At 47.4% G+C, this 27,718-nt stretch overlaps 1 protein-coding gene and 5 non-coding genes across 8 annotated transcripts in view; all 6 read right to left on the minus strand.

The window, feature by feature from the left end:
- Positions 1 to 807: 807 nt before the first annotated feature.
- Positions 808 to 880, minus strand: trnaa-agc. Its single transcript has one exon. It is a non-coding gene; the product is annotated as a tRNA-Ala (tRNA).
- A 4,498-nt stretch (positions 881 to 5,378) lies between these two features.
- On the minus strand, positions 5,379 to 5,451 carry trnaa-agc. The gene has a single exon. It is a non-coding gene; the product is annotated as a tRNA-Ala (tRNA).
- Positions 5,452 to 7,653: 2,202 nt separating this feature from the next.
- On the minus strand, positions 7,654 to 7,726 carry trnaa-agc. Its single transcript has one exon. It is a non-coding gene; the product is annotated as a tRNA-Ala (tRNA).
- A 342-nt stretch (positions 7,727 to 8,068) lies between these two features.
- trnay-gua lies at positions 8,069 to 8,154 on the minus strand. The gene is given in 2 exon segments: positions 8,069 to 8,104; positions 8,118 to 8,154. It is a non-coding gene; the product is annotated as a tRNA-Tyr (tRNA).
- Positions 8,155 to 15,233: 7,079 nt separating this feature from the next.
- On the minus strand, positions 15,234 to 15,319 carry trnay-gua. The gene is given in 2 exon segments: positions 15,234 to 15,269; positions 15,283 to 15,319. It is a non-coding gene; the product is annotated as a tRNA-Tyr (tRNA).
- Positions 15,320 to 23,937: 8,618 nt separating this feature from the next.
- tmem214 (transmembrane protein 214) overlaps positions 23,938 to 27,718 on the minus strand; it is a 60,463-nt gene continuing 56,682 nt past the window's right edge. For all 3 annotated transcript variants that reach the window (XM_041187960.1, XM_041187959.1, XM_041187958.1), the window contains one exon: positions 23,938 to 26,701. In XM_041187960.1, the coding sequence (XP_041043894.1) occupies positions 26,575 to 26,701 (127 nt within the window). In that variant the 3' untranslated portion in view covers positions 23,938 to 26,574. The remainder of the gene's footprint in view (positions 26,702 to 27,718) is intronic.

Here is a 27,718-nt window from a genome sequence, read left to right on the forward strand (position 1 = left end):
CATGCCACTCGCCAAACCCAATCCCCTACCCATTGTTTACTACCCCCTCGCCCCAATCCCCTACCCTCCACCGTCAATCTCCTATTCAACATTCTGTCCTGCCTCCACCCACTGAACACCAACCACTGTCCAGTCCCTCCCCATCCCAATCCCTACACTAACTGCCACGCTCTACTCCCTTACCACCATTCACTAACACTCCCATCACAATCCCCAGTTCACTGTCCACCAGCACGCCCCCCCCCCCACCAGACCCCTGCTAAACAAAGCCTGCCCACTGGTCACTGTTCATTCTCTACTAACCTTCTCCTGAATCTCTGCCCACATCCTCTCTCGTTCCCTCAAAACCCCTCATTCCCTCCCACATGCACCACCTGGTTATTTCTCCACCAAGCAGTCTCTGGTGAGTCTTTTCTAAGAGAGACCTGTCTCTCTGCAGGGACAGCTGGTGAAATCGGTAAAGAGTTGGGTGTTGGGCGATGGGCGTTGGGTGTTGGGCGATGGGCGTTGGGTGTTGGGCATTGGGTGTTGGGCGATGGGTGTTGGGCGTTGGGCATTGGGTGTTGGACGATGGGTGTTGGGCATTGGGCACTGGGGGGCGGTTGGTTGCAGCAAGAAATTGAGAAATATTGTGGCCCATTCCAGATGCATTGCTAACCCTTCTTGCCTGTGTCATCTGTGTCCCTGGGCCTTCTGGGCACCAAAATTAAGAGCATATTAGCCTGTAGTTTCCAAATGAAAGTAATTGAAATAGTGTTTGTCAAGATTTTTAAGATGAAAATCAATGCTATTTGAGTAAACAACAGCTGGAGGATGCGGGCATCGATCCCGCTACCTCTCACATGCTAAGCGAGCGCTCTACCATTTGAGCTAATCCCCCAGATAGGGGTCCATGCAGTAAAATGGCTGAAGAATGATGATCCGCTGCAGACACTACCTCAACGTTAACATTGGGAGGCGTGCCTCAGGGTGTGTTAAACCGCCGCCCTGCACACGTGCACAGCAGGGGGCGGAGTGGCTGCTTTTCCACGGCGCTATGGCGGGAGGTCTCCGAGTCCCACGCGTCCTTCATCCCGGCCCTAACCTGATCGTTTCCCGGCAGTAGGGACTCACCAGCATTTCTCTGGCCCCCCAATACCCATTTAGGGCCGTAGAGATTGCCGATGTCCCTATTGGGAGGGGGTAAAAAGCGGTGGGGGATGGAGGCAAAATGTAGCAGATGTCCTTCGAGCCACAATCAAACCAGCGATCTAAGGATGCCCACAGAACCACTACAGTCCTCCGCTCTACCAGCTGAGCTATCGAAGGTGCTGTTGGCCTGTGTGCTCTCCAGGCCTGATGTCTGTAGGGCAGAGGAAATAGTCATCATTCCTGCTGCTCTGCCTCAGATTGGTCAACCGGGCAGGAGCAGGGCACAGGCGCTCTTCAAGCCTGTCACACCTGCGCCCTGGGCGCATGCTAATAGGGGCGCCAGTCAGAAGCCTGCACTGTGTGGGGAATAGTCACTCACCTGTCACTTTTCCTCAGGCTGCCTTTTATTTCTGCCAAGGACGTGTTTCTAACATAGGCCCTGGCACAAGACATTCCTGAAGCCTGATAAGGTGAGATCTCATCACCCATATCTAAACCAACTGAGTAAAGGTTAAACATCATGTCCTAGCAAGCCATAGGCCACAAGATGACTTACTTCATGGCTTCCAATGGAAACAGGAGGGGTCTACCTTGAATATCTCTGCCTTGCAAAGTGAACATCTGAAAGGTGATTGTCTCGTACTATTCACCGGCCCCTTCAAATAAAGTATATAAATGGGGTGTCAAGAGGGGAAAAAATATTTTGGATGGAGGATCCATGCTTCTTAAACTGGATCTATGCTGGCTTTGGACTTACATCTAGCTCAAGAAGACTGAGAGCAGAAGAGATTGCTCCAGCTACAGAGATCAGCACCACGCTTCTTCTTCCATGCGTTTGCCAGATCTGGGTCCAGTGAACCGCTCTGAGAAGACTGCCTGCTTATGAAGAACAGCATCTCCCTGTTTGCTTCCCCCATCGGTTTGTCTGATCCGGGACCGGTAAACTCTTCTCCCCCTGTTATGACGAATGTCTTATCTGCTTGTTTAGCTTATGAAGTGTTTCCAAACGTTTGCTTCTTAGTGAACTCATTTAAAGCTGTAAATGACTTTGACCCTCTTTTTGGGAAAGCTGTGACTCCTGGACTAAATCTTGCATTCTGCCCCACTGCCTGTACCCAAATTTCCCCTCCTGACCTCAGAACCTTATTCATCCACTAAGCATGCCACTCGCCAAACCCAATCCCCTACCCATTGTTTACTACCCCCTCGCCCCAATCCCCTACCCTCCACCGTCAATCTCCTATTCAACATTCTGTCCTGCCTCCACCCACTGAACACCAACCACTGTCCAGTCCCTCCCCATCCCAATCCCTACACTAACTGCCACGCTCTACTCCCTTACCACCATTCACTAACACTCCCATCACAATCCCCAGTTCACTGTCCACCAGCACGCCCCCCCCCCCCACCAGACCCCTGCTAAACAAAGCCTGCCCACTGGTCACTGTTCATTCTCTACTAACCTTCTCCTGAATCTCTGCCCACATCCTCTCTCGTTCCCTCAAAACCCCTCATTCCCTCCCACATGCACCACCTGGTTATTTCTCCACCAAGCAGTCTCTGGTGAGTCTTTTCTAAGAGAGACCTGTCTCTCTGCAGGGACAGCTGGTGAAATCGGTAAAGAGTTGGGTGTTGGGCGATGGGCGTTGGGTGTTGGGCGATGGGCGTTGGGTGTTGGGCATTGGGTGTTGGGCGATGGGTGTTGGGCGTTGGGCATTGGGTGTTGGACGATGGGTGTTGGGCATTGGGCACTGGGTGGCGGTTGGTTGCACCAAGAAATTGAGAAATATTGCGGCCCATTCCAGATGCATTGTCAACCCTTTTTGCCTGTGTCATCTGTGTCCCTGGGCCATCGGGGCACCAAAATTAAGAGCATATTAGCCTGTAGTTTCCAAATGAAAGTAATTGAAATAGTGTTTGTCAAGATTTTTAAGATAAAATCAATGCTATTTGAGTAAACAACAGCTGGAGGATGCGGGCATCGATCCTGCTACCTCTCACATGCTAAGCAAGCGCTCTACCATTTGAGCTAATCCCCCAGATAGGGGCCTATGCAGTAAAATGGCTGAAGAATGATGATCCGCTGCAGACACTACCTCAACGTTAACATTGGGAGGCGTGCCTCAGGGTGTGTTAAACCGCCGCCCTGCACACGTGCACAGCAGGGGGCGGAGTGGCTGCTTTTCCACGGCGCTATGGCGGGAGGTCTCCGAGTCCCACGCGTCCTTCACCCCGGCCCTAACCTGATCGTTTCCCGGCAGTAGGGTCTCACCAGCATTTGTCTGGCCCCCCAATACCCATTTAGGGCCGTAGAGATTGCCGATGTCCCTATTGGGAGGGGGTAAAAAGCGGTGGGGGATGGAGGCAAAATGTAGCAGATGTCCTTCGAGCCTGAATCGAACCAGCAACCTAAGGATGCCCACAGAACCACTACAGCCCTCCGCTCTACCAGCTGAGCTATTGAAGGTGCTGTTGGCCTGTGTGCTCTCCAGGCCTGATGTCTGTAGGGCAGAGGAAATAGTCATCATTTCTGCTGCTCCACCTCAGATTGGTCAACCGGGCAGGAGCAGGGCACAGGCGCTCTTCAAGCCTGTCACACCTGCGCCCTGGGCGCATGCTAATAGGGGCGCCAGTCAGAAGCCTGCACTGTGTGGGGAATAGTCACTCACCTGTCACTTTTCCTCAGGCTGCCTTTTATTTCTGCCAAGGACGTGTTTCTAAAATAGGCCCTGGCACAAGACATTCCTGAAGCCTGATAAGGTGAGATCTCATCACCCATATCTAAACCAACTGAGTAAAGGTTAAACATCATGTCCTAGCAAGCCATAGGCCACAAGATGACTTACTTCATGGCTTCCAATGGAAACAGGAGGGGTCTACCTTGAATATCTCTGCCTTGCAAAGTGAACATCTGAAAGGTGATTGTCTCGTACTATTCACCGGCCCCTTCAAATAAAGTATATAAATGGGGTGTCAAGAGGGGAAAAAATATTTTGGATGGAGGATCCATGCTTCTTAAACTGGATCTATGCTGGCTTTGGACTTACATCTAGCTCAAGAAGACTGAGAGCAGAAGAGATTGCTCCAGCTACAGAGATCAGCACCACGCTTCTTCTTCCATGCGTTTGCCAGATCTGGGTCCAGTGAACCGCTCTGAGAAGACTGCCTGCTTATGAAGAACAGCATCTCCCTGTTTGCTTCCCCCATCGGTTTGTCTGATCCGGGACCGGTAAACTCTTCTCCCCCTGTTATGTCGAATGTCTTATCTGCTTGTTTAGCTTATGAAGTGTTTCCAAACGTTTGCTTCTTAGTGAACTCATTTAAAGCTGTAAATGACTTTGACCCTCTTTTTGGGAAAGCTGTGACTCCTGGACTAAATCTTGCATTCTGCCCCACTGCCTGTACCCAAATTTCCCCTCCTGACCTCAGAACCTTATTCATCCACTAAGCATGCCACTCGCCAAACCCAATCCCCTACCCATTGTTTACTACCCCCTCGCCCCAATCCCCAACCCTCCACCGTCAATCTCCTATTCAACATTCTGTCCTGCCTCCACCCACTGAACACCAACCACTGTCCAGTCCCTCCCCATCCCAATCCCTACACTAACTGCCACGCTCTACTCCCTTACCACCATTCACTAACACTCCCATCACAATCCCCAGTTCACTGTCCACCAGCACGCCCCCCCCCCACCAGACCCCTGCTAAACAAAGCCTGTCCACTGGTCACTGTTCATTCTCTACTAACCTTCTCCTGAATCTCTGCCCACATCCTCTCTCGTTCCCTCAAAACCCCTCATTCCCTCCCACATGCACCACCTGGTTATTTCTCTACCAAGCAGTCTCTGGTGAGTCTTTTCTAAGAGAGACCTGTCTCTCTGCAGGGACAGCTGGTGAAATCGGTAAAGAGTTGGGTGTTGGGCGATGGGCGTTGGGTGTTGGGCGATGGGCGTTGGGTGTTGGGTGTTGGGCGATGGGTGTTGGGCGTTGGGCATTGGGTGTTGGACGATGGGTGTTGGGCATTGGGCACTGGGGGGCGGTTGGTTGCAGCAAGAAATTGAGAAATATTGTGGCCCATTCCAGATACATTGCCAACCCTTTTTGCCTGTGTCATCTGTGTCCCTGGGCCATCGGGGCAGCAAAATTAAGAGCATATTAGCCTGTAGTTTCCAAATGAAAGTAATTGAAATAGTGTTTGTCAAGATTTTTAAGATAAAATCAATGCTATTTGAGTAAACAACAGCTGGAGGATGCGGGCATCGATCCCGCTACCTCTCACATGCTAAGCGAGCGCTCTACCATTTGAGCTAATCCCCCACATAGGGGCCCATGCAGTAAAATGGCTGAAGAATGATGATCCGCTGCAGACACTACCTCAACGTTAACATTGGGAGGCGTGCCTCAGGGTGTGTTAAACCGCCGCCCTGCACACGTGCACAGCAGGGGGCGGAGTGGCTGCTTTTCCACGGCGCTATGGCGGGAGGTTTCCGAGTCCCACGCGTCCTTCACCCCGGCCCTAACCTGATCGTTTCCCGGCATTAGGGACTCACCAGCATTTGTCTGGCCCCCCAATACCCATTTAGGGCCGTAGAGATTGCCGATGTCCCTATTGGGAGGGGGTAAAAAGCGGTGGGGGATGGAGGCAAAATGTAGCAGATGTCCTTCGTGCCGGAATCGAACCAGCGACCTAAGGATGCCCACAGAACCACTACAGTCGCTGAGCTATCGAAGGTGCTGTTGGCCTGCGTGCTCTCCAGGCCTGATGTCTGTAGGGCAGAGGAAATAGTCATCATTCCTGCTGCTCCGCCTCAGATTGGTCAACCGGGCAGGAGCAGGGCACAGGCGCTCTTCAAGCCTGTCACACCTGCGCCCTGGGCGCATGCTAATAGGGGCGCCAGTCAGAAGCCTGCACTGTGTGGGGAATAGTCACTCACCTGTCACTTTTCCTCAGGCTGCCTTTTATTTCTGCCAAGGACGTGTTTCTAACATAGGCCCTGGCACAAGACATTCCTGAAGCCTGATAAGGTGAGATCTCATCACCCATATCTAAACCAACTGAGTAAAGGTTAAACATCATGTCCTAGCAAGCCATAGGCCACAAGATGACTTACTTCATGGCTTCCAATGGGAACAGGAGGGGTCTACCTTGAATATCTCTGCCTTGCAAAGTGAACATCTGAAAGGTGATTGTCTCGTACTATTCACCGGCCCCTTCAAATAAAGTATATAAATGGGGTGTCAAGAGGGGAAAAAATATTTTGGATGGAGGATCCATGCTTCTTAAACTGGATCTATGCTGGCTTTGGACTTACATCTAGCTCAAGAAGACTGAGAGCAGAAGAGATTGCTCCAGCTACAGAGATCAGCACCACGCTTCTTCTTCCATGCGTTTGCCAGATCTGGGTCCAGTGAACCGCTCTGAGAAGACTGCCTGCTTATGAAGAACAGCATCTCCCTGTTTGCTTCCCCCATCGGTTTGTCTGATCCGGGACCGGTAAACTCTTCTCCCCCTGTTATGTCGAATGTCTTATCTGCTTGTTTAGCTTATGAAGTGTTTCCAAACGTTTGCTTCTTAGTGAACTCATTTAAAGCTGTAAATGACTTTGACCCTCTTTTTGGGAAAGCTGTGACTCCTGGACTAAATCTTGCATTCTGCCCCACTGCCTGTACCCAAATTTCCCCTCCTGACCTCAGAACCTTATTCATCCACTAAGCATGCCACTCGCCAAACCCAATCCCCTACCCATTGTTTACTACCCCCTCGCCCCAATCCCCTACCCTCCACCGTCAATCTCCTATTCAACATTCTGTCCTGCCTCCACCCACTGAACACCAACCACTGTCCAGTCCCTCCCCATCCCAATCCCTACACTAACTGCCACGCTCTACTCCCTTACCACCATTCACTAACACTCCCATCACAATCCCCAGTTCACTGTCCACCAGCACGCCCCGCCCCCACCAGACCCCTGCTAAACAAAGCCTGCCCACTGGTCACTGTTCATTCTCTACTAACCTTCTCCTGAATCTCTGCCCACATCCTCTCTCGTTCCCTCAAAACCCCTCATTCCCTCCCACATGCACCACCTGGTTATTTCTCCACCAAGCAGTCTCTGGTGAGTCTTTTCTAAGAGAGACCTGTCTCTCTGCAGGGACAGCTGGTGAAATCGGTAAAGAGTTGGGTGTTGGGCGATGGGCGTTGGGTGTTGGGCGATGGGCGTTGGGTGTTGGGCATTGGGTGTTGGGCGATGGGTGTTGGGCGTTGGGCATTGGGTGTTGGACGATGGGTGTTGGGCATTGGGCACTGGGGGGCGGTTGGTTGCAGCAAGAAATTGAGAAATATTGTGGCCCATTCCAGATGCATTGCCAACCCTTCTTGCCTGTGTCATCTGTGTCCCTGGGCCTTCTGGGCACCAAAATTAAGAGCATATTAGCCTGTAGTTTCCGAATGAAAGTAATTGAAATAGTGTTTGTCAAGATTTTTAAGATAAAATCAATGCTATTTGAGTAAACAACAGCTGGAGGATGCGGGCATCGATCCCGCTACCTCTCACATGCTAAGCGAGCGCTCTACCATTTGAGCTAATCCCCCAGATAGGGGCCCCTCCAGTAAAATGGCTGAAGAATGATGATCCGCTGCAGACACTACCTCAACATTAACATTGGGAGGCGTGCCTCAGGGTGTGTTAAACCGCCGCCCTGCACACGTGCACAGCAGGGGGCGGAGTGGCTGCTTTTCCACGGCGCTATGGCGGGAGGTCTCCGAGTCCCACGCGTCCTTCATCCCGGCCCTAACCTGATCGTTTCCCGGCAGTAGGGACTCACCAGCATTTGTCTGGCCCCCCAGTACCCATTTAGGGCCGTAGAGATTGCCGATGTCCCTATTGGGAGGGGGTAAAAAGCGGTGGGGTATGGAGGCAAAATGTAGCAGATGTCCTTCGAGCCAGAATCGAACCAGCGACCTAAGGATGACCACAGAACCACTACAGTCCTCTGCTCTACCAGCTGAACTATCGAAGGTGCTGTTGGCCTGTGTGCTCTCCAGGCCTGATGTCTGTAGGGCAGAGGAAATAGTCATCATTCCTGCTGCTCCGCCTCAGATTGGTCAACCGGGCAGGAGCAGGGCACAGGCGCTCTTCAAGCCTGTCACACCTGCGCCCTGGGCGCATGCTAATAGGGGCGCCAGTCAGAAGCCTGCACTGTGTGGGGAATAGTCACTCACCTGTCACTTTTCCTCAGGCTGCCTTTTATTTCTGCCAAGGACGTGTTTCTAACATAGGCCCTGGCACAAGACATTCCTGAAGCCTGATAAGGTGAGATCTCATCACCCATATCTAAACCAACTGAGTAAAGGTTAAACATCATGTCCTAGCAAGCCATAGGCCACAAGATGACTTACTTCATGGCTTCCAATGGAAACAGGATGGGTCTACCTTGAATATCTCTGCCTTGCAAAGTGAACATCTGAAAGATGATTGTCTCGTACTATTCACCGGCCCCTTCAAATAAAGTATATAAATGGGGTGTCAAGAGGGGAAAAAATATTTTGGATGGAGGATCCATGCTTCTTAAACTGGATCTATGCTGGCTTTGGACTTACATCTAGCTCAAGAAGACTGAGAGCAGAAGAGATTGCTCCAGCTGCAGAGATCAGCACCACGCTTCTTCTTCCATGCGTTTGCCAGATCTGGGTCCAGTGAACCGCTCTGAGAAATCTGCCTGCTTATGAAGAACAGCATCTCCCTGTTTGCTTCCCCCATCGGTTTGTCTGATCCGGGACCGGTAAACTCTTCTCCCCCTGTTATGTCGAATGTCTTATCTGCTTGCTTAGCTTATGAAGTGTTTCCAAATGTTTGCTTCTTAGTGAACTCATTTAAAGCTGTAAATGACTTTGACCCTCTTTTTGAGAAAGCTGTGACACCTGGACTAAATCTTGCATTCTGTCCCACTGCCTGTACCCAAATTTCCCTTCCTAACCTCAGAACCTTATTCATCCACTAAACATGCCACTCCCCAAACCCAATCCACTACCTAGTGTTTACTACCCCCTCGCCCCAATCCCCTACCCTCCACCGTCAATCTCCTATTCAACATTCTGTCCTGCCTCCACCCACTGAACACCAACCACTGTCCAGTCCCTCCCCATCCCAATCCCTACACTAACTGCCACGCTCTACTCCCTTACCACCATTCACTAACAATCCCATCACAATCCCCAGTTCACTGTCCACCAGCACGCCCCTCCCCCGCCACCAGAATCCTGCCAAACAAAGCCTGTCCACTGGTCACTGTTCATTCTCTACTAACCTTCTCCTGAATCTCTGCCCACATCCTCTCTCGTTCCCTTAGAACCCCTCATTCCCTCCCACACGCACCACCTGGTTATTTCTCCACCAAGCAGTCTCTGGTGAGTTTCTTCTAAGAGAGACCTGTCTGCAGGGACAGCTGGTGAAATCGGTAAACAGTTGGGCGTTGGGTGTTGTGCGTTGGGTGTTGGGCATTGGGTGTTGGGCGATGGGCATTGGGTGTTGGGCGATGAGTGTTGGGCGTTGGGCATTGGGTGTTGGGCGATGGGTGTTGGGCGTTGGGAATTGGGGTCGGTTGGTTGCAGCAAGAAATTGAGACATATTGTGGCCCATTCCAGATGCATTGCCAACCCTTCTTGCCTGTGTCATCTGTGTCCCTGGGCCATCTGGGCACCAAAATTAAGAGCATATTAGCCTGTAGTTTCCAAATGAAAGTAATTGAAATAGTGTTTGTCAAGATTTTTAAGATGAAAATCAATGCTATTTGAGTAAACAACAGCTGGAGGATGCGGGCATCAATCCTGCTACCTCTCACATGCTAAACGAGCGCTCTACCATTTGAGCTAATCCCCCAGATAGGAGCCCATGCAGTTAACTGGCTGAAGAATGATGATCCGCTGCAGACACTACCTCAACGTTAAAATTGGGAGGCGTGCCTCAGGGTGTGTTAAACCGCCGCCCTGCACACGCGCACCCCAGGGGGCGGTGTGGCTGCTTTTCCGCGGCGCTTTGGCTTGAGGTCTCCGAGTCCCACGCGTCCTTCACCCCGGCCCTAACCTGATCGTTTTCCGGCAGTAGGGACTCACCAGCATTTGTCTGGCCCCCCAATACCCATTTAGGGCCGTAGAGATTGCCGATGTCCCTATTGGGAGGGGGTAAAAAGCGGTGGGGGATGGAGGCAAAAAGTGGCAGCTGTCCTTCCAGCCACAATCGAACCAGCGACCTAAGGATGACCACGGAACAGCTACCGTCCGCCGCTCTACCAGCTGAGCTATCGAAGGGACTGTTGGCCTGTGTGCTCTCCAGGCCTGATGTCTGTAGGGCAGACGAAATAGTCATCATTCCTGCTGCTCCGCCTCAGATTGGTCAACCGGGCAGGAGCAGGGCGCAGGCGCTCTTCAAGCCTGTCACACCTGCGCCCTGGGCTCATGCTATTAGGGGCGCCAGTCAGAAGCCTGCACTGTGTGGGGAATAGTCACTCACCTGTCACTTTTCCTCAGGCTGCCTTTTATTTCTGCCAAGGACCTGCTTCTAACATTGGTCCTGGCACAAGACATTCCTGAAGCCTGATAAGGTGAGATCTCATCACCCATATCTACTGAGTAAAGGTTAAACATCATGTCCTAGCAAGCCATAGGCCACAAGATGACTTACTTCATGGCTTCCAATGGAAACAGGAGGGGTCCACCTTGAATATCTCTGCCTTGCAAAGTGAACATCTGAAAGGTGATTGTCTCGTACTATTCACCGGCCCCTTCAAATAAAGTATATAAATGGGGTGTCAAGAGGGGAAAAAATATTTTGGATGGAGGATCCATGCTTCTTAAACTGGATCTATGCTGGCTTTGGACTTACATCTAGCTCAAGAAGACTGAGAGCAGAAGAGATTGCTCCAGCTACAGAGATCAGCACCACGCTTCTTCTTCCATGCGTTTGCCAGATCTGGGTCCAGTGAACCGCTCTGAGAAGACTGCCTGCTTATGAAGAACAGCATCTCCCTGTTTGCTTCCCCCATCGGTTTGTCTGATCCGGGACCGGTAAACTCTTCTCCCCCTGTTATGTCGAATGTCTTATCTGCTTGTTTAGCTTATGAAGTGTTTCCAAACGTTTGCTTCTTAGTGAACTCATTTAAAGCTGTAAATGACTTTGACACTCTTTTTGGGAAAGCTGTGACTCCTGGACTAAATCTTGCATTCTGCCCCACTGTCTGTACCCAAATTTCCCCTCCTGACCTCAGAACCTTATTCATCCACTAAACATGCCACTCCCCAAACCCAATCCCCTACCCAGTGTTTACTACCCCCTCGCCCCAATCCTCTACCCTCCACCGTCAATCTCCTATTCAACATTCAGTCCTGCCTCCACCCACTGAACACCAACCACTGTCCAGTCCCTCCCCATCCCAATCCCTACACTAACTGCCACGCTCTACTCCCTTACCACCATTCACTAACACTCCCATCACAATCCCCAGTTCACTGTCCACCAGCACGCCCCCCCCCCACCAGACCCCTGCCAAACAAAGCCTGTCCACTGGTCACTGTTCATTCTCTACTAACCTTCTCCTGAATCTCTGCCCACATCCTCTCTCGTTCCCTCAAAACCCCTCATTCCCTCCCACATGCACCACCTGGTTATTTCTCCACCAAGCAGTCTCTGGTGAGTCTCTTGTAAGAGAGACCTGTCTCTCTGCAGGGACAGCTGGTGAAATCGGTAAAGAGTTGTGTGTTGGGCGATGGGCGTTGGGTGTTGGGCGATGGGCGTTGGGTGTTGGGCATTGGGTGTTGGGCGATGGGTGTTGGGCGTTGGGCATTGGGTGTTGGACGATGGGTGTTGGGCATTGGGCACTGGGGGGCGGTTGGTTGCAGCAAGAAATTGAGACGTATTGTGGCCCATTCCAGATGCATTGCCAACCCTTCTTGCCTGTGTCATCTGTGTCCCTGGGCCATCTGGGCACCAAAATTAAGAGCATATTAGCCTGTAGTTTCCAAATGAAAGTAATTGAAATAGTGTTTGTCAAGATTTTTAAGATGAAAATCAATGCTATTTGAGTAAACAACAGCTGGAGGATGCGGGCATCAATCCTGCTACCTCTCACATGCTAAACGAGCGCTCTACCATTTGAGCTAATCCCCCAGATAGGAGCCCATGCAGTTAAATGGCTGAAGAATGATGATCCGCTGCAGACACTTCCTCAACGTTAAAATTGGGAGGCGTGCCTCAGGGTGTGTTAAACCGCCGCCCTGCACACGCGCACCCCAGGGGGCGGAGTGGCTGCTTTTCCGCGGCGCTTTGGTTTGAGGTCTCCAAGTCCCACGCATCCTTCACCCCGGCCCTAACCTAATCGTTTTCCGGCAGTAGGGACTCACCAGCATTTGTCTGGCCCCCCAATACCCATTTAGGGCCGTAGAGATTGCCGATGTCCCTATTGGGAGGGGGTAAAAAGCGGTGGGGGATGGAGGCAAAAAGTAGCAGCTGTCCTTCCAGCCACAATCTAACCAGCGACCTAAGGATGACCACGGAACAGCTACAGTCCGCCGCTCTACCAGCTGAGTTATCGAAGGCGCTGTTGGCCTGTGTGCTCTCCAGGCCTGATGTCTGTAGGGCAGAGGAAATAGTCATCATTCCTGCTGCTCCGCCTCAGATTGGTCAACCAGGCAGGAGCAGGGCGCAGGCGCTCTTCAAGCCTGTCACACCTGCGCCCTGGGCGCATGCTATTAGGGGCGCCAGTCAGAAGCCTGCACTGTGTGGGGAATAGTCACTCACCTGTCACTTTTCCTCAGGCTGCCTTTTATTTCTGCCAAGGACCTGCTTCTAACATAGGCCCTGGCACAAGACATTCCTGAAGCCTGATAAGGTGAGATCTCATCACCCATATCTAAACCAACTGAGTAAAGGTTAAACATCATGTCCTAGCAAGCCATAGGCCACAAGATGACTTACTTCATGGCTTCCAATGGAAACAGGAGGGGTCTACCTTGAATATCTCTGCCTTGCAAAGTGAACATCTGAAAGGTGATTGTCTCGTACTATTCACCGGCCCCTTCAAATAAAGTATATAAATGGGCTGTCAAGAGGGGAAAAAATATTTTGGATGGAGGATTCATGCTTCTTAAACTGGATCTATGCTGGCTTTGGACTTACATCTAGCTCAAGAAGACTGAGAGCAGAAGTGATTGCTCCAGCTACAGAGATCAGCACCACGCTTCTTCTTCCATGCGTTTGCCAGATCTGGGTCCAGTGAACCGCTCTGAGACGACTGCCTGCTTATGAAGAACAGCATCTCCCTGTTTGCTTCCCCCATCGGTTTGTCTGATCCAGGACCGGTAAACTCTTCTCCCCCTGTTATGTCGAATGTTTTATCTGCTTGTTTAGCTTATGAAGTGTTTCCAAATGTTTGCTTCTTAGTGAACTCATTTAAAGCTGTAAATGACTTTGACCCTCTTTTTGGGAAAGCTGTGACTCCTGGACTAAATCTTGCATTCTGCCCCACTGCCTGTACCCAAATTTCCCCTCCTGACCTCAGAACCTTATTCATCCACTAAACATGCCACTCCCCAAACCCAATCCCCTACCCAGTGTGTACTACCCCCTCGCCCCAATCCCCTACCCTCCACCGTCAATCTCCTATTCAACACTCTGTCCTGCCTCCACCCACTGAACACCAACCACTGTCCAGTCCCTCCCCGTCCCAATCCCTACACTAACTGCCACGCTCTACTCCCTTACCACCATTCACTAACACTCCCATCACAATCCCCAGTTCACTGTCCACCAGCACACCCCCCCCCTCCAGACCCCTGCCAAACAAAGCCTGTCCACTGGTCACTGTTCATTCTCTACTAACCTTCTCCTGAATCTCTGCCCACATCCTCTCTCGTTCCCTCAGAACCCCTCATTCCCTCCCACACGCACCACCTGGTTATTTCTCCACCAACCAGTCTCTGGTGAGTCTCTTGTAAGAGAGACCTGTCTCTCTGCAGGGACAGCTGGTGAAATCGGTAAACAGTTGGGCATTGGATGTTGGGCTTTTGGTGTTGGGCGATGGGCGATGGGTGTTGGCTATTAGGCGATGGGTGTTGGGCATTGAGCGATGGTCGTTGGGTGTTGGGTGATGTGCGTTGGGCGATGAGCGTTGTGTGTTGGGCGATGGATGTTAGGTGTTCGGCATTGGGCGATGGATGTTAGGCGTTGGGCATTGGGCGATGGGTGTTAGGTGTTGGGCATTGGGCGATGGGTGTTAGTTGTTGGGCATTGGGCGATGGGTGTTAGGTGTTGGGCATTGGGCGATGGATGTTAGGTGTTGGGCATTGGGCGATGGGTGTTAGGTGTTGGGCATTGGGCGATGGATGTTAGGTGTTGGGCATTGGGCGATGGATGTTAGGTGTTGGGCATTGGGCGATGGGTGTTGGGCGTTAGGCAATATGCGAATGGCATCGGGCGATGGGGGACAGTTGGATGCAGCAAGAAATTGAGAAATATAATGCCCCATTCCAGAAGCATTGCCAACCCTTCTTGCCTGTGCCATCTCTTTTCCTGCACCATTTATGTACCAAAATTAAGAGCATATTAGCCTGTACTTTCCAAATGAAAGTAATTTAAATTGTTTGTCAACATTTTTAGGAAGAAAATCGATGCCATTTGAGTAAAGAAGTACAACTGGCAGATGCAGGCATCGATCCCATTACCTCTCACATGCTAAGCGAGCACTTTTCCATTTGAACTAATCCCCCAGATAATGGTTATGGCAGGAAAATGACTGAAGAATGATCATCCGCTGCAGCCACTACCTCAGAGTTAACATTGGGGGGGCGCTGCCTCAGGATCCGTTAAACCGTCATTCTACGCAGTGCGGCCACTTTGCCACGGCGGGAGGTCTCCGAGTACCACATGCATGAGTCTTTCACCCCGGCCCTAACCTGATCGTTTCCCGGCAGTAGGGAAGCTGCAGCATTTGTCTGGCCCCCCCGATACCCATTTAACGACCGTCGAGATTACCGGTGGCCCTGTTGGAGGGGGTATGGGTAGTAGGGATATAAAGCAGTGGGGGATGGAGGCCAAGAATAAAGGATGGCCTTCGAGCTGGAATCGAACCAGCCACCTAAGGATGACCACGGAACAGCTACAGTCCTCTGCTCTACCAGCTGAGCTATCAAAGGTGCTGTTGCCCTGTGTGCTCTCCAGGCCTGATGTCTGTATGGCAGAGGAAATAGTCATCATTCCTGCTGCTTCGCCTCAGATTGGTCAACCGGGCAGGAGCAGGGCGCAGGCGCTCTTCAAGCCTGTCACACTTGCGCCCTGGGCGCTAGCGCCTGCCAGGTGCCGGGACGGTTGGAACGCCCTCCACTGCAAATGGTGATTTTTCAATGGAAACTTTCGACACACGCTTGAGAAACTTGCACCGACTTTAAAAAATTACGTTTCAGGTTGGTGGCCGCGGACACTTGTGGGGCAAAAGTAATGGAATGACTGAAAGATGCTTACATGCAGCCCCTGCGCCAATGCCGGGGCGCAGGGTGATCACTGCAAGGAGAGGCTGCAATTGCTTTGGTCAGGCCGTCAGGCTGCATCAAGATGTGCATAGACCCTTGGTACGCAAGCACCAAGTGTCACTACTTGCTGAGGTTCTACCTGTCCCCGGTGTTGCGAAGGATGGATCTGGCCACGCTGCCGCGGAATGCTCCAAGTAGTTGGAACACCTTTCCCCGGTGGAAAAATTTATGCAGAGAAACACCTTTGACCACAGGTCCATCAGGCAGAGGTCGACAAGTAACGTCTTAAGAGGCCCTGAGGGAAAAGGAGAGGGTGGATCCTGTGGGATGGTTCCCCGAGCAGACTGTCAAAGTCATTTGGCAGGACGCCTCATCGCCAGGACTTTCCAACAAGCACCAAGACATAGCTTGGCTGGTGGTGAGAATGGCCCTCCCCGTCAGATCCTTCCTACATGCCAGGGGTCTCACCCCCTCTGCACGTTGCCCTCGAGGTGGCTGTGGTGGGGACGAGACTGTTGTTCACCTCCTTGTGGATTGTGCCTTTGCAAAGATGGTCTGGAGAGAGATGCAGTGTTTCTGTAGAGGTTCATCCCGAGCAGCTCTGTGACACAGGCCTCTGTGCTCTACGGGCTGTTTCCAGGGACACACTCCGAGACAAACATCAACTGCAGCTGGAGGATCATCAACTTGGTGAAAGACGCTATTTAGTTGTCCGAAACATTTTGGTCTTCCAGTGCAAAGAGTTGTCCGTGACCGAGTGTTGCAGGCGGGCACATTCCAAGGTCCAGGACTACGTGCTGAGGGATGCACTAAAGCTTGGGGCAGCCGCTGCAAAGGCTCAGTGGGGAAAGGTCGCTGTCTAAGATCATTCTGAGCTGTACAGCCCGAGGGGCTGGGAACTGTTGAGAGCCCCTCGGGCTGTACAGCTCAAAATGAATGTCTGCATTGAATACTGATTGTAGTATAATTGTATTGAAGCACCTCAGAGTGCAACATGATGTACGTTGATAACTCCAATACCATTGTCTGATTGGCTGCATTGACCAGATTGAAATGATTGTAATATTCATTGATTGTATTGATGCACCTTGTGATCCATGTGTAAAAGTTGAATCTGATTGTACTTATGTGATTGTGATTTTGAAATGATTTGGAATGTTCTTCCAGATATTTTATGAATAAAGTATATTTTTCCAAAAAAAAGTCAGGCAGTCGCCCCTGGATAAACTGCTAACTCCTGACGAACTGACTAAGGCCCTTGAGTCCTTCGAGAAGAGTAAAACTCCCGGAAGCGACGGCTTGCCGTTGGAGTTCTATTCAGCTCTGTGGGACTGGATTGGCTGAGATCTGCTAGAAGTATATAAGAGTATGCTTCTGGCCGGCAGCATGTCAGAATCCATGAGGAAAGGCATCATCACCCTCATCTACAAGCACAAGGGGGAAAGGGAGGAAATTAGAAATTGGCGACCCAGTTCACTGTTGAATGTGGATTATAAGATTCTGTCCAAGGTCATCGCCAGTCGGGTCAAGTCCGCTCTGGAATTGGTGATCTACCCTGACCAGACCTGCGCTGTGTCCGGCAAGAAGATCTCTGACAGCTTCGCTCTGCTCAGGGATACAATTGCCTATGTGCAGGACAGGAGTGTGGACACCTGCCTCATCAGCCTGGATCAGGAGAAGGCCTTTGACAGAATATCGCACACATACATGGTGGATGTGCTCTCCAATATGGGGTTTGGGGAGGGAATTCGCAATTGGATCCAACTGCTCTACACTAACATCAATAGCAGTCTCAATCAATGGGTGGGAATCAGATAGCTTTCCTATTAAATCTGGAATCAGGGCTGCTCTCTCTCCCCTGCCCTGTTTGTGTGTTGCTGAGTCCATCAGGAAGGATCCGGGCATAAGAGGAGTGATGATCCCAGGCAATGGAGGCACTCAGGTCAAAGCCTCCCAGTACATGGACGATGTCGCCGCCTTCTGCCCGGATCCGCTGTCGGTGCGCAGACTGATCCACATCTGCGACCAGTTCGAACTGGCCTCAGGAGCCAAGGTAAATCATGGGAAGAGAGAGGCCATGTTCTTTGGGAACTGGGCTGACCGATCCTTTGTTCCCTTCCCTGTCAGGGCTGACGGCCTGGAGGCGCTAGAGATATGGTTCAGAGGGACCAGGGCATGTGTTCGAAACTGGAAGGAGCGAGTGTCTATGGTGCAAAGAAAACTGGGCATGTGGGAGCGATGCTCCCTCTCCATTGCGGCTAAAAACCTGGTCATCAGGAGTGAGGCACTCTTGCTGTTGCTGTACATGGCGCAGGTCTGGCCCATTCCAGACTCCTGCGCGATGGTGATCACCCGAGCCACCTTTCGCTTTATCTGGAGGTTGAAAATGGATCCTGTCCACAGGGACGCAATGTACATGCCTCTAGATAAAGGGGGAAAAAACATTCCCATCATCGCCCTCATACTGATGGCCACTTTTGTGTGCAGCTGCATCAAGCTGTGCGTAGACCCTCGGTACGCAATCACCAAGTGTCACTATGTGCTGAGGTTCTACCTGTCCTCGGTGTTGCGAAGGATGGGTCTAGCCACGCTGCCATGGAACGCTCCAAGTAGTTGGACCGTGCTGTACCACCTGTCCCCCATGGAAAAATTTATGCAGAGAAACTGCTTTGACCACAAGTCCATCAGGCAGTGGTCAGCACGTAATGTCTTAGAGGCCCTGCGGGAAAAGGAAAGGGTGGATCCTGTGGGATGGTTCCCTGAGCAGACTGTCAAAGTCATTTGGCAGAATGTCTCATCGCCAGGACTTTCCAACAAGCACCAAGACGTAGCTTGGCTGGTGGTGAGAAAGGCCCTCCCCGTCAGATCCTTCCTACACGCCAGGAATCTCACCCCCTCTGCACGTTGCCCTCGAGGTGGCTGTGGTGGGGACGAGACTGTTGTTCACCTCCTTGTGGATTGTGCCTTTGCAAAGATGGTCTGGAGAGAGATGCAGTGGTTTCTGTAAAGGTTCATCCCGAGCAGTTCTGTGACACAGGACTCTGCACTCTACGGGCTGTTCCCAGGGACACACACCGAGACAAACATCAACTGCAGCTAAAAGATCATCAACTCGATGAAAGACGGTCTTTGGTCTACCCGAAACTTCTTGGTCTTCCAGCGCAAAGGTTTGTCCCTGACCGAGTGTTGCAGACTGGCACATTCCAAAGTCCAGGACTACGTGCTGAGGGACGCACTAAAGCTTGGGGCAGCTGCCGCAAAGGCACAATGGGGAAGGGTCGCTGCCTAAGACCTTTCTGCCATAGGGCACCGAGGGGCTGGGAACTGTTGAGAACCCCTCGGGCTGTACAGCTCAAAATGAATGCATTGAATACTAATTGTAGTATAATTGTATTGAAGCACCTCAGAGTGCAACATGATGTATGTTGATAACTCCAATACCATTGTCTGCATTGACCAGATTGAAATGATTGTAATATTCATTGATTGTATTGATGCACCTTGTGATCCGTGTGTAAAAGTTGAATCTGATTGTAGTTATGTGATGGTGATTTTGAAATGGTTTGGAATGTTCTTCCACATATTTTATGAATAAAGTATATTTTTCAAAAAAAAGTCAGGTAATCATGGAGTGAGTGCAAAGAGCTTTGGAGGAGGAAGAGTAATCGCCAAAAGTCAGATTTCATATTAGAGGAACAAGGTGCACAAAGGATTGGAACATGTAACATCAGAGCTGGAGTTCTGGTCATTAATATATATATATATATATATGTTAGAGCCAAAATAAAAATACCTGGAAAAACTCATCAGGTCTGACAGCATCTGCAGAGAGGAACACAGTTAATATTTTGAGTCCATATGAATCATCAGAACTAAGGAAAAATAGAAAAGAGGTGAAATATAAGCTTGTTTAAGGGGGGTTGGGACAGGTAGAGCTGGATAGAGGGCCAGTGATAAGTGGAGATTGCCAAAAGATGTCATAGACAAAAGGACAAAGAGGTGTTGACGGTGGTGATATTAGCTAAGAAATGTGCCAATAGGTGACATTAAGGGTAGAAAGCAGGACGAGCAAGGTACAGATAGCCCTAGTGGGGGTGGGGTGGGGGGAAGGGATCAAAATAGGTGAAAAGGTAGAGATAAAACAATGGATGGAAATACATTTAAAAATAATGAAAATAGGTGGGAAAAGAAAAATCTATTTGAATTAGTGAAAAAAAAGGGGATGGGAAAGGGGGTGGGGATGGAGGAGAGAGCTCATGATTTAAAATTGTTAAACTCAGTATTCAGTCCGGAAGGCTGTAAAGTGTCTAGTCGGAAGACGAGGTGCTGTTCCTCCAGTTTGCGTTGAGCTTCACTGGAACAATGCTGCAGGCCAAGGACGGACATGTGGGCATGAGAGCAAGGTGGAGTGTTGAAATGGCAAGCGACAGGGAGGTCTGGGTCATGCTTGCAGACAGACCAAAGGTGTTCTGCAAAGCGGTCACCCAGTCTGCGTTTGGTCTCTCCAATGTACAGGAAACCACATTGGGAATGCGAATGCAGTAGACTAAATTGAGGGAGTTGCAAGTGAAATGCTGCTTCACTTGAAAGGAGTGTTTGGGGCCTTGGACGGCAAGGAGAGGGGAAGTAAAGGGGCAGGTGTTGCACCTTCTGCGGTTGCATGGGAAGGTGCCGTGGGAGGGGGTTGAATTGTATGGGGTGATGGAGGAGTGGACCAGGGTGTCCCAGAGGGAACAATCCCTGCAGAATGCTGCCCGGGCGGGGGGGTGGGGGGTGGTGAAGGGAAGATGTGTTTGGTGGTGGCATCATGCTGGAGTTGGTGGAAATGGCAGAGGATGATCCTTTGAATGTGGAGGCTGGTGGGGTGATAAGTGAGGACAAGGGGGACCCTATCACGGTTCTGGGAGGGAGAGGAAGGTGTGAGGGCGGATGTGCGGGAGGTGGGCCAGACATGGTTGAGGGCCCTGTCAACCACCGTGGGTGGATAACCTCTGTTAAGGAAAACAGTTCCTCTGACATGTCTTCCTTCTTCCTTAAGCAAGGTTTTCCTGCCACGGTGGTTGACAGGGCCATCAATAATTCATATAGATTTTTCTTTTCCCACCTATTTCCATTATTTTTAAATGTATTTCCATCCACTGTTTTATCTCTACCTTTTAGCCTATTTTGATCCCTTCCCCCCACCCCCACTAGGGCTATCTGTACCTTGCTCGTCCTGCTTTCTCCCCTTAATGTCACCTATTAGCACATTCCTTTGATATCACCACTTCAACACCTTTGTCCTTTTGTCTATGACATCTTTTGGCTATCTCCACCTGTCACTGGCCCTCTATCCAGCTCTATCCACCTGTCCCTCCCACTCCCCTTAAACCAGCTTATATTTCACCTCTTCTATTTTTCCTTAGTTCTGATGAAGAGTCATACAGACTCAAAACGTTAACTGTGCTCCTCTCTGCAGATGCTGTCAGACCTGCTGAGTTTTTCCAGGTATTTTTATTTTTGTTTTGCATTTCCAGCATCTGCAGTTTTTTGCTTTTATCTATATATTAGAGCAGTGGTTCGAATACCATTCTCTGAAGAGCACCATTGTATACCTCCCTCCAGTCTGAAAAACCACCTTTCACCACTACTCTCTGCTTCCTGTCCCTCAGCCAATTTTTTATCTATGCTTCCATTGTCCATTTAATCTTAGACGCTTTAATTTTGTTAACAAGTCTTTATGTGATACTTTTTCAAACTCCCCTTGAAAATCTATACCACACTAGCTTCATGAATCCTTTCTTGCTCCATAAAAAAAGTGATCAAATACAATTTGCTTTTTATAAATCAGTATTGACTTTTATTAGCCTATACTTTTCCAAATGCTGATTGATTTTGTCTCTAAAAGTTTCATCACTACCGCTCCAAGGCTGACTTGCCTGTAGTTGCTGGGTTCATTGTGCTCCCTTTTTTTTGAAGCGTATAATATTTGCAATTCTCCAGTCCCCTGCACCACCCCCACATCCAAGTATAATTAGAAAACACAAATACTGCTAAACCTGCTGAGTTTCTCCAGCGTCTAGCTGCATCTACGGAGAGAGAAACGGGGTTAACGTTTTGAAGAAGGATCATATAGACTCGAAACGTTAACTCTGTTTCTCTCTCTCCACAGATGCTGCTAAACCAGAGTTTTTCCAGCATTTTCTGTTTTTGTTCCAGATTTCCAAGATCCACAGTACTTTGCTTTTATATAATTAGAAAATTGTGGCCTGAGCCAGGAATGCATCCCAACCAAACCTTTCTATTTTGAGGACAGCCAACCTTATAAGTGCCTCCTTTATATCAATTATCTTATACAATATTGCTACTGCCTTCTCCTTTACTGCTATATTGGCAGCATCCTCTACTCGAGAGAAGACAGGTTTTGTGGTAATGGTATCCCGATGGGTAAAATAAAACAGTAGAGATTAGAACATTAAATGTCTAAAATTACACCTGTGGAGTTCATGAAGGAAGAGGATGGGAAGCCAGGAAGGAAGATGCCGAGTTAGTTGTTCTTAGAGGTGATAGATATGTATATACATTTCAGTAGCAGAGGTAGAAGCAGGAGTGGACAATTTTGTAGAATGGAAGTAAGCAATTTTGTTTGTGAATGGAAGGTCAAAGTTAAAAACTCAGCTCAAGATCAAAATATAACCACAATGACGAATTTGGCTAGGGGTGGGCATAGTTCTGGAGCACAAGTCTTCAGTGCTGTCGTCAGAGCAGTTGTCAGGGACCATAGCCTTTGCAGCATCCAGTAACTTCTGCCATTTCTTGATAAAAGACTAACCCCCCCACTCCAATGATCCACTGCTATTAATACTCATTACCCTCCAAAATACTATTTCCTGTCAATTATTCTCAATTCCCAAATGGTCATTTGCATTTAGCTATCAAATTCTTACCACTCCAATCTTTCAAATATTCTGCCTCCTGAACTGCTTACTACCCAATCACAATAGAACTCCTCTATCAGGTACACACTACTCCGCCAAATCTTTGCTATCGTACTCAAAAACTTTGTCTTTGTCCTTTGTTAAACTAACCTTCTCCCTAAATCCTTACATCGTCCTGTTATAAGGTAGTTCATTCAGCTCATTGTGAACCCATTAGATATGTTTTGCTCCTTGGAATCAAAGCGGAGACATTTGTATTAACTGGCCACGTATCAGTTACTCAATATATACCTCTGGTCTATCATACTCAGCAATAGCGAGCTAACTGCAACCTTTGTTTCCATCTGCATACTCTTAATAATGAAGAATAGCATAAATTTTCAAATGCATTTTATTGTGCAAAAAAATTACAATTACAACTAGAGGCTCAAATAGTCACATATTCAGTTTAGCAGATACCATTATGTAATGGGCCCTTTCCTTTGACTTGCTCTTTTAGTTAACATCCAAAGACCATTCCCAGCAGACTATAAACTGTTATTATCTCTTCAGCCAGAAATGACAACGCATTAGAATACTATCTCCAATTTCAGTTGATTCTTTTCCTCTCAAGGACAGATGATGTCATCAGAATCAAGCCTCAAAACACATGGATCAGTGTGGACCAGGGAGTAGGGTGATAAAATCTGAAGAGAAAATCCTCTCCTCTTGAAATTAAGGTGACCACCCACCCCCCTCCCTCTGTACACAGACTGAACAATTCTTATATGTATCTACCATCATTACATTTTTTTTAAATGTTATTCTTTCATGGAATGTGGGTGTCATTGGCCAGCATTTGTTTCTTCTCTCCAATTGCCCATGAACTGAGTGGCTTGCTAGGGCATTTTAGAGTACAGTAAGAGACAGCCACATTGCTGTAGATCTAGAATCACATATGGGCCAGATAAGGGAAGGACAGCAGATTTCCTTCCCTAAAAGCCAATAGTGAACCAGATGGGTTTTAATGACAAGGGTGACAGCTTCATGGTCACCATTACTGAGCCTAGCTTTCAATTTAGATTTTTAGGAATTGAATTCAAATTCTACCGCCTGCCATGGTGGGATTTGAACCCATGTCACCAGAGTATTAGCTGAACCTCCACTATGCCACCATCTCTCTCTCTCTCTGCCCCCCACCCCTCAATGCTCAACTAGTTGGTAGCCCAATGACAATAGCACTTTTCCACCTGTTTGGGCATGATGGATAAAATTGCCTTTTGAGATCCACAATATCTGGTAGTAAAATCTGCTTTGCAAAATGAGAACATTATTACAAGGAATATTGAAAAGTTAGAAGTGGCATTTATAAGCATAAATAAGACAACATTTTGATTAAATACCCTTTTTATTTTCACCAGAAATAAATTCATGATTGAAATTTACATTAAGACAACACATTGTGCAGCAGAATTAACATGTATTTGGCCAGTCTGCATTACGTTCACCACTTACATCCATCACTCTGGTCCCATAATCAATATGTACATATAGAATTTTTTTGGGTTAAAATTACCCCTTAATAAATTAGTCAATGAGCAAGGTAACAGTATTTTGCCTCAAAATCAAAAAAAAAGTGGCAAATATAAATGGAGGCAGATAACGGGCCAGACAACTTTTATACCTTGTAAAATGGATTAGTAAACAAGAACTTTGTTTTTAGTATTTTGGATAGGTGAGGAGAGAAAGTGGAAGTAGAGGGCTTTAAGCAAAATGACAATCACTGGAAACAACCGTGTTTTTATATAACTGCCAACTTAAGGTACTTATAAGTGAAACTTAAACAATATTCCAACTTAAGATATGTTACAAATTAGTTAAACAGTACAAATGTTGGTTACATTTTTTCACAATATATTCCTTTTGTCCTTTCCCATTAATTTATATGCATCATTTGGAAGAATATTTGTTGCCACACTGAGGCTAGTTGGTATTGGAAAAATAATGGACGAATTACATTTAAAAAGAGCAAAAACATTTCTGCAAGTACCTCCACATCACTTTGGTCTCCTTTAGAAAATATGAAAAAAGTGTTCATAAAAAGAGTTTGGCAAACTTTAGCTTGTTTGAAGAATAAACAATTCAATTCTTTAAATAAGGTAAGCACAAATGTACATTGTATGTATTTTATAAATGTATTGTATTGGTAACTAAAAGGTTTCCTGGGTTAATGTAAGATGTTACCCCCTTTAAAAAAAAAATCAACTGCCAATAAAGGAGTCTTCAAAAAGCAGAGTGGTAGTAGGAGCAATTCCTTTCAACCATGCATTTCAATCATCCAGAAGTGAGCAACTGGGCAGACCTAGAGTCTGGAACTCCAGACTATTTAAAGTAATGATACAACCAATCATGCAGACCCTACAATCATGCTTGAAATAATTTTACACATTACCAGTCAAACACCAATATCATCAGGCATATATTTCATCATCCAAAAACTGAGTCACAATATAACTTATTTTCTTGATGCAAAGTTTATTTCATTAATATAAATTGTCTTTAGTATTCCAGATGTAATGCAGCAGCTATGATCTTAGGAACCATCATGCACATCGAACAAATACATTGACTTGACCTGGGCATGTCTTAATCACAAGTAACTTAAATGCCAATTAAATGAAATTACAAAAAGGAATTGTCTCATTACGCAACGTTATAGAACAAATGAAGATTCTGCATGTAAAGTCTTGTACTTCGCACAAGTTAAAATATTTCAAAACCCAAATGTTATCCGAGGATTGGACATAAAGCAATAGGCTAGAATGGGATAACATCAATATCACTAGTAGGGGAACTGACGAGATGTCATCTGGAAATTTGCTCTGTTGGCTTGTGAAGTCGAGTCAGTTATCTTAATTACATTTTATAGGCACTGGATTGATGGACTGGTAACCTCTACAAATACAGCATGATCTAAACAGCAGAGACACACAGAGAGAGAGGGGTACTTGCTTTAAAATACCTCTGCTATGACTGGGGAAGATAATAAAAATGTTTAGTGTAACCTAGTCATGCCTTTAAAATGGACATTGTTGAAGTGATCTTGGTTGTACTGGCATTGTTATGCTACTATTGAAGAATAGGAGTTTTTAGCCATTTGGTAGGAGGATACACGTATGATGTTAAACAAAAAAGATATAATTACCACTAAGAGGCAATTCAAAAATAGATTTCAGGCCAAAATATCAGTATTTACAATTTTCAGAAGCAACCTGAAATTAGAAATGCTTCATTGCCTAGACAACTATTTTTTGCCAAATTAAAAATTGTCACCAGGCAAAAAATATTGGCAACCCATTTCAAATGTCATCACAGCCAAAGTTAATGAGTACTGTTTAACTAAAAAGCTAAAGCTTATAACATTACACAATTATTTTACATAAAAAACTTTTACAGACTGCAGCACAAATGGCTTTAATAATTTACTATGATAATCAGAGATATAAACCACTGCAACTCTACAAGTTAGTCATCAGCTGTTACTGTTGCAGCTACTTAAAAATACACAAGTTGTCCCATTAAATTTTGAGCATACCTGGCTTGTATGGCATTGGGTTTTGTTTTTAAAATACTGTAATTTTATTAAACCATGTTGAAATTAAAACTCTAATTATGGCAGCAAGATATGAACAGCTATTACACTATGTCAAACATTTTTGAACATTGCAGCTCTAAATTAAGTTTATCATCCAATGTTGTAATGTGTAGAAAATAATGTGTAAAGTCAATATAGAAGACACCAATGGTTAAACATCTTTCAGAGTTCTGAAAAAAGTGGGTACAAAATACATGCACTGGAGAGGTAAAAATTGTTATAACAAAAGCAAATAATTAAGTGGCATTTGTACTCTTGGTTCAATCAATTCTCAATCCTCTCCACAGCAGGAACAAAGTTAACTCCCTTCAAGAATGCTCCAGCTGAACAACTGCTGTTCCCAAAATAGCATGGAATATGCTTCTTCTTGTTTAATGATTGGAGATCATAGAAGAGGCCCAGTTTTTGACAGCTGTCATTGTGTTCTGCAGATAACTCCACGTAAAGTGTGTTGTGTTCACAAAATGTGTCTTCATACAGTCCCAACTGATTTCACCCCTGGAGTTTGGCAAACAGGCAAGATGTAGCACAAACATATTAAATATAGACTGTTATAAATGTAGAGTTTCAGAACAGATATCATACTGTGGGGTTCCAATCAAACTGTAATCATAATGGAATGCCTCTAATTCAAGTTCAGCATCCCAAAAGCATTAGTTTACTGTTACCTCGAGCACATAAGCTCATCTGATCTTTTGTTAAAACAAAACTGTTAAAACATTTTACTGCAATCAGCAATTCTGCATAACAAACCAGTCACATTTCTGAAGGCTGCAGCACCAACTCCTCAAAACTAAAGAATGCAGCCTACAACAATTGAGCAATGCAAGTTGTATGGAACATGTTAACACCACCAACAAAAAAATGCCTGGCACTACATCCCCTTCATCATTTAGCAGCAGTATTAACTGGTGACAGGAACAGCAATACCACTGCTAGTCAGCACCGCTCACCTATTACCAGTCAAGTAGTATAAAATGAGTCATTAGAGAAGAATAGCAAACCAGCAAGCTAGTCAACTGGACTTAAAATGCAGCATATTAATATAGTATTATGCGTGAGGAAGAGCTGTTATCATCAACCGGAATAGTTCGGTTTTGTTTAAAAACACTACAAAATGAAATACGAGACCATTCTCACTACAATTGTTTCATTTAGCAGCTTATTGTTCCTCCCAGCGATTAAAGTTATGAGTTTCACCATTCAATTTATGATGCTGTAGGTCAGGTACACAGATATTTGTGGATTTTAATTTAACGCAGGCGTACCTTAGCTTGTGAATATTGTTTGACACTTTAATCTTACAGACATTATAGAAATATCTTTCAAAGGACAGACATAAAAAGATGAAATTGTTCCAAATAGGGAGAGAACTTTTATCAATTGGTGCCACAGCAAATATTTAGGGTTAAACTGCACCATTTTCTGGCTTGTTTCACAGAACGATATTTTGGTTTTGGAATCGGAATAGCACAGGAGGCTACCATTCGGTCCATAGGATCTACACCAGCTCTT

Source organism: Carcharodon carcharias, chromosome 5, assembly GCF_017639515.1.
Source record: "Carcharodon carcharias isolate sCarCar2 chromosome 5, sCarCar2.pri, whole genome shotgun sequence".
Lineage (NCBI taxonomy): Eukaryota > Metazoa > Chordata > Chondrichthyes > Lamniformes > Lamnidae > Carcharodon > Carcharodon carcharias.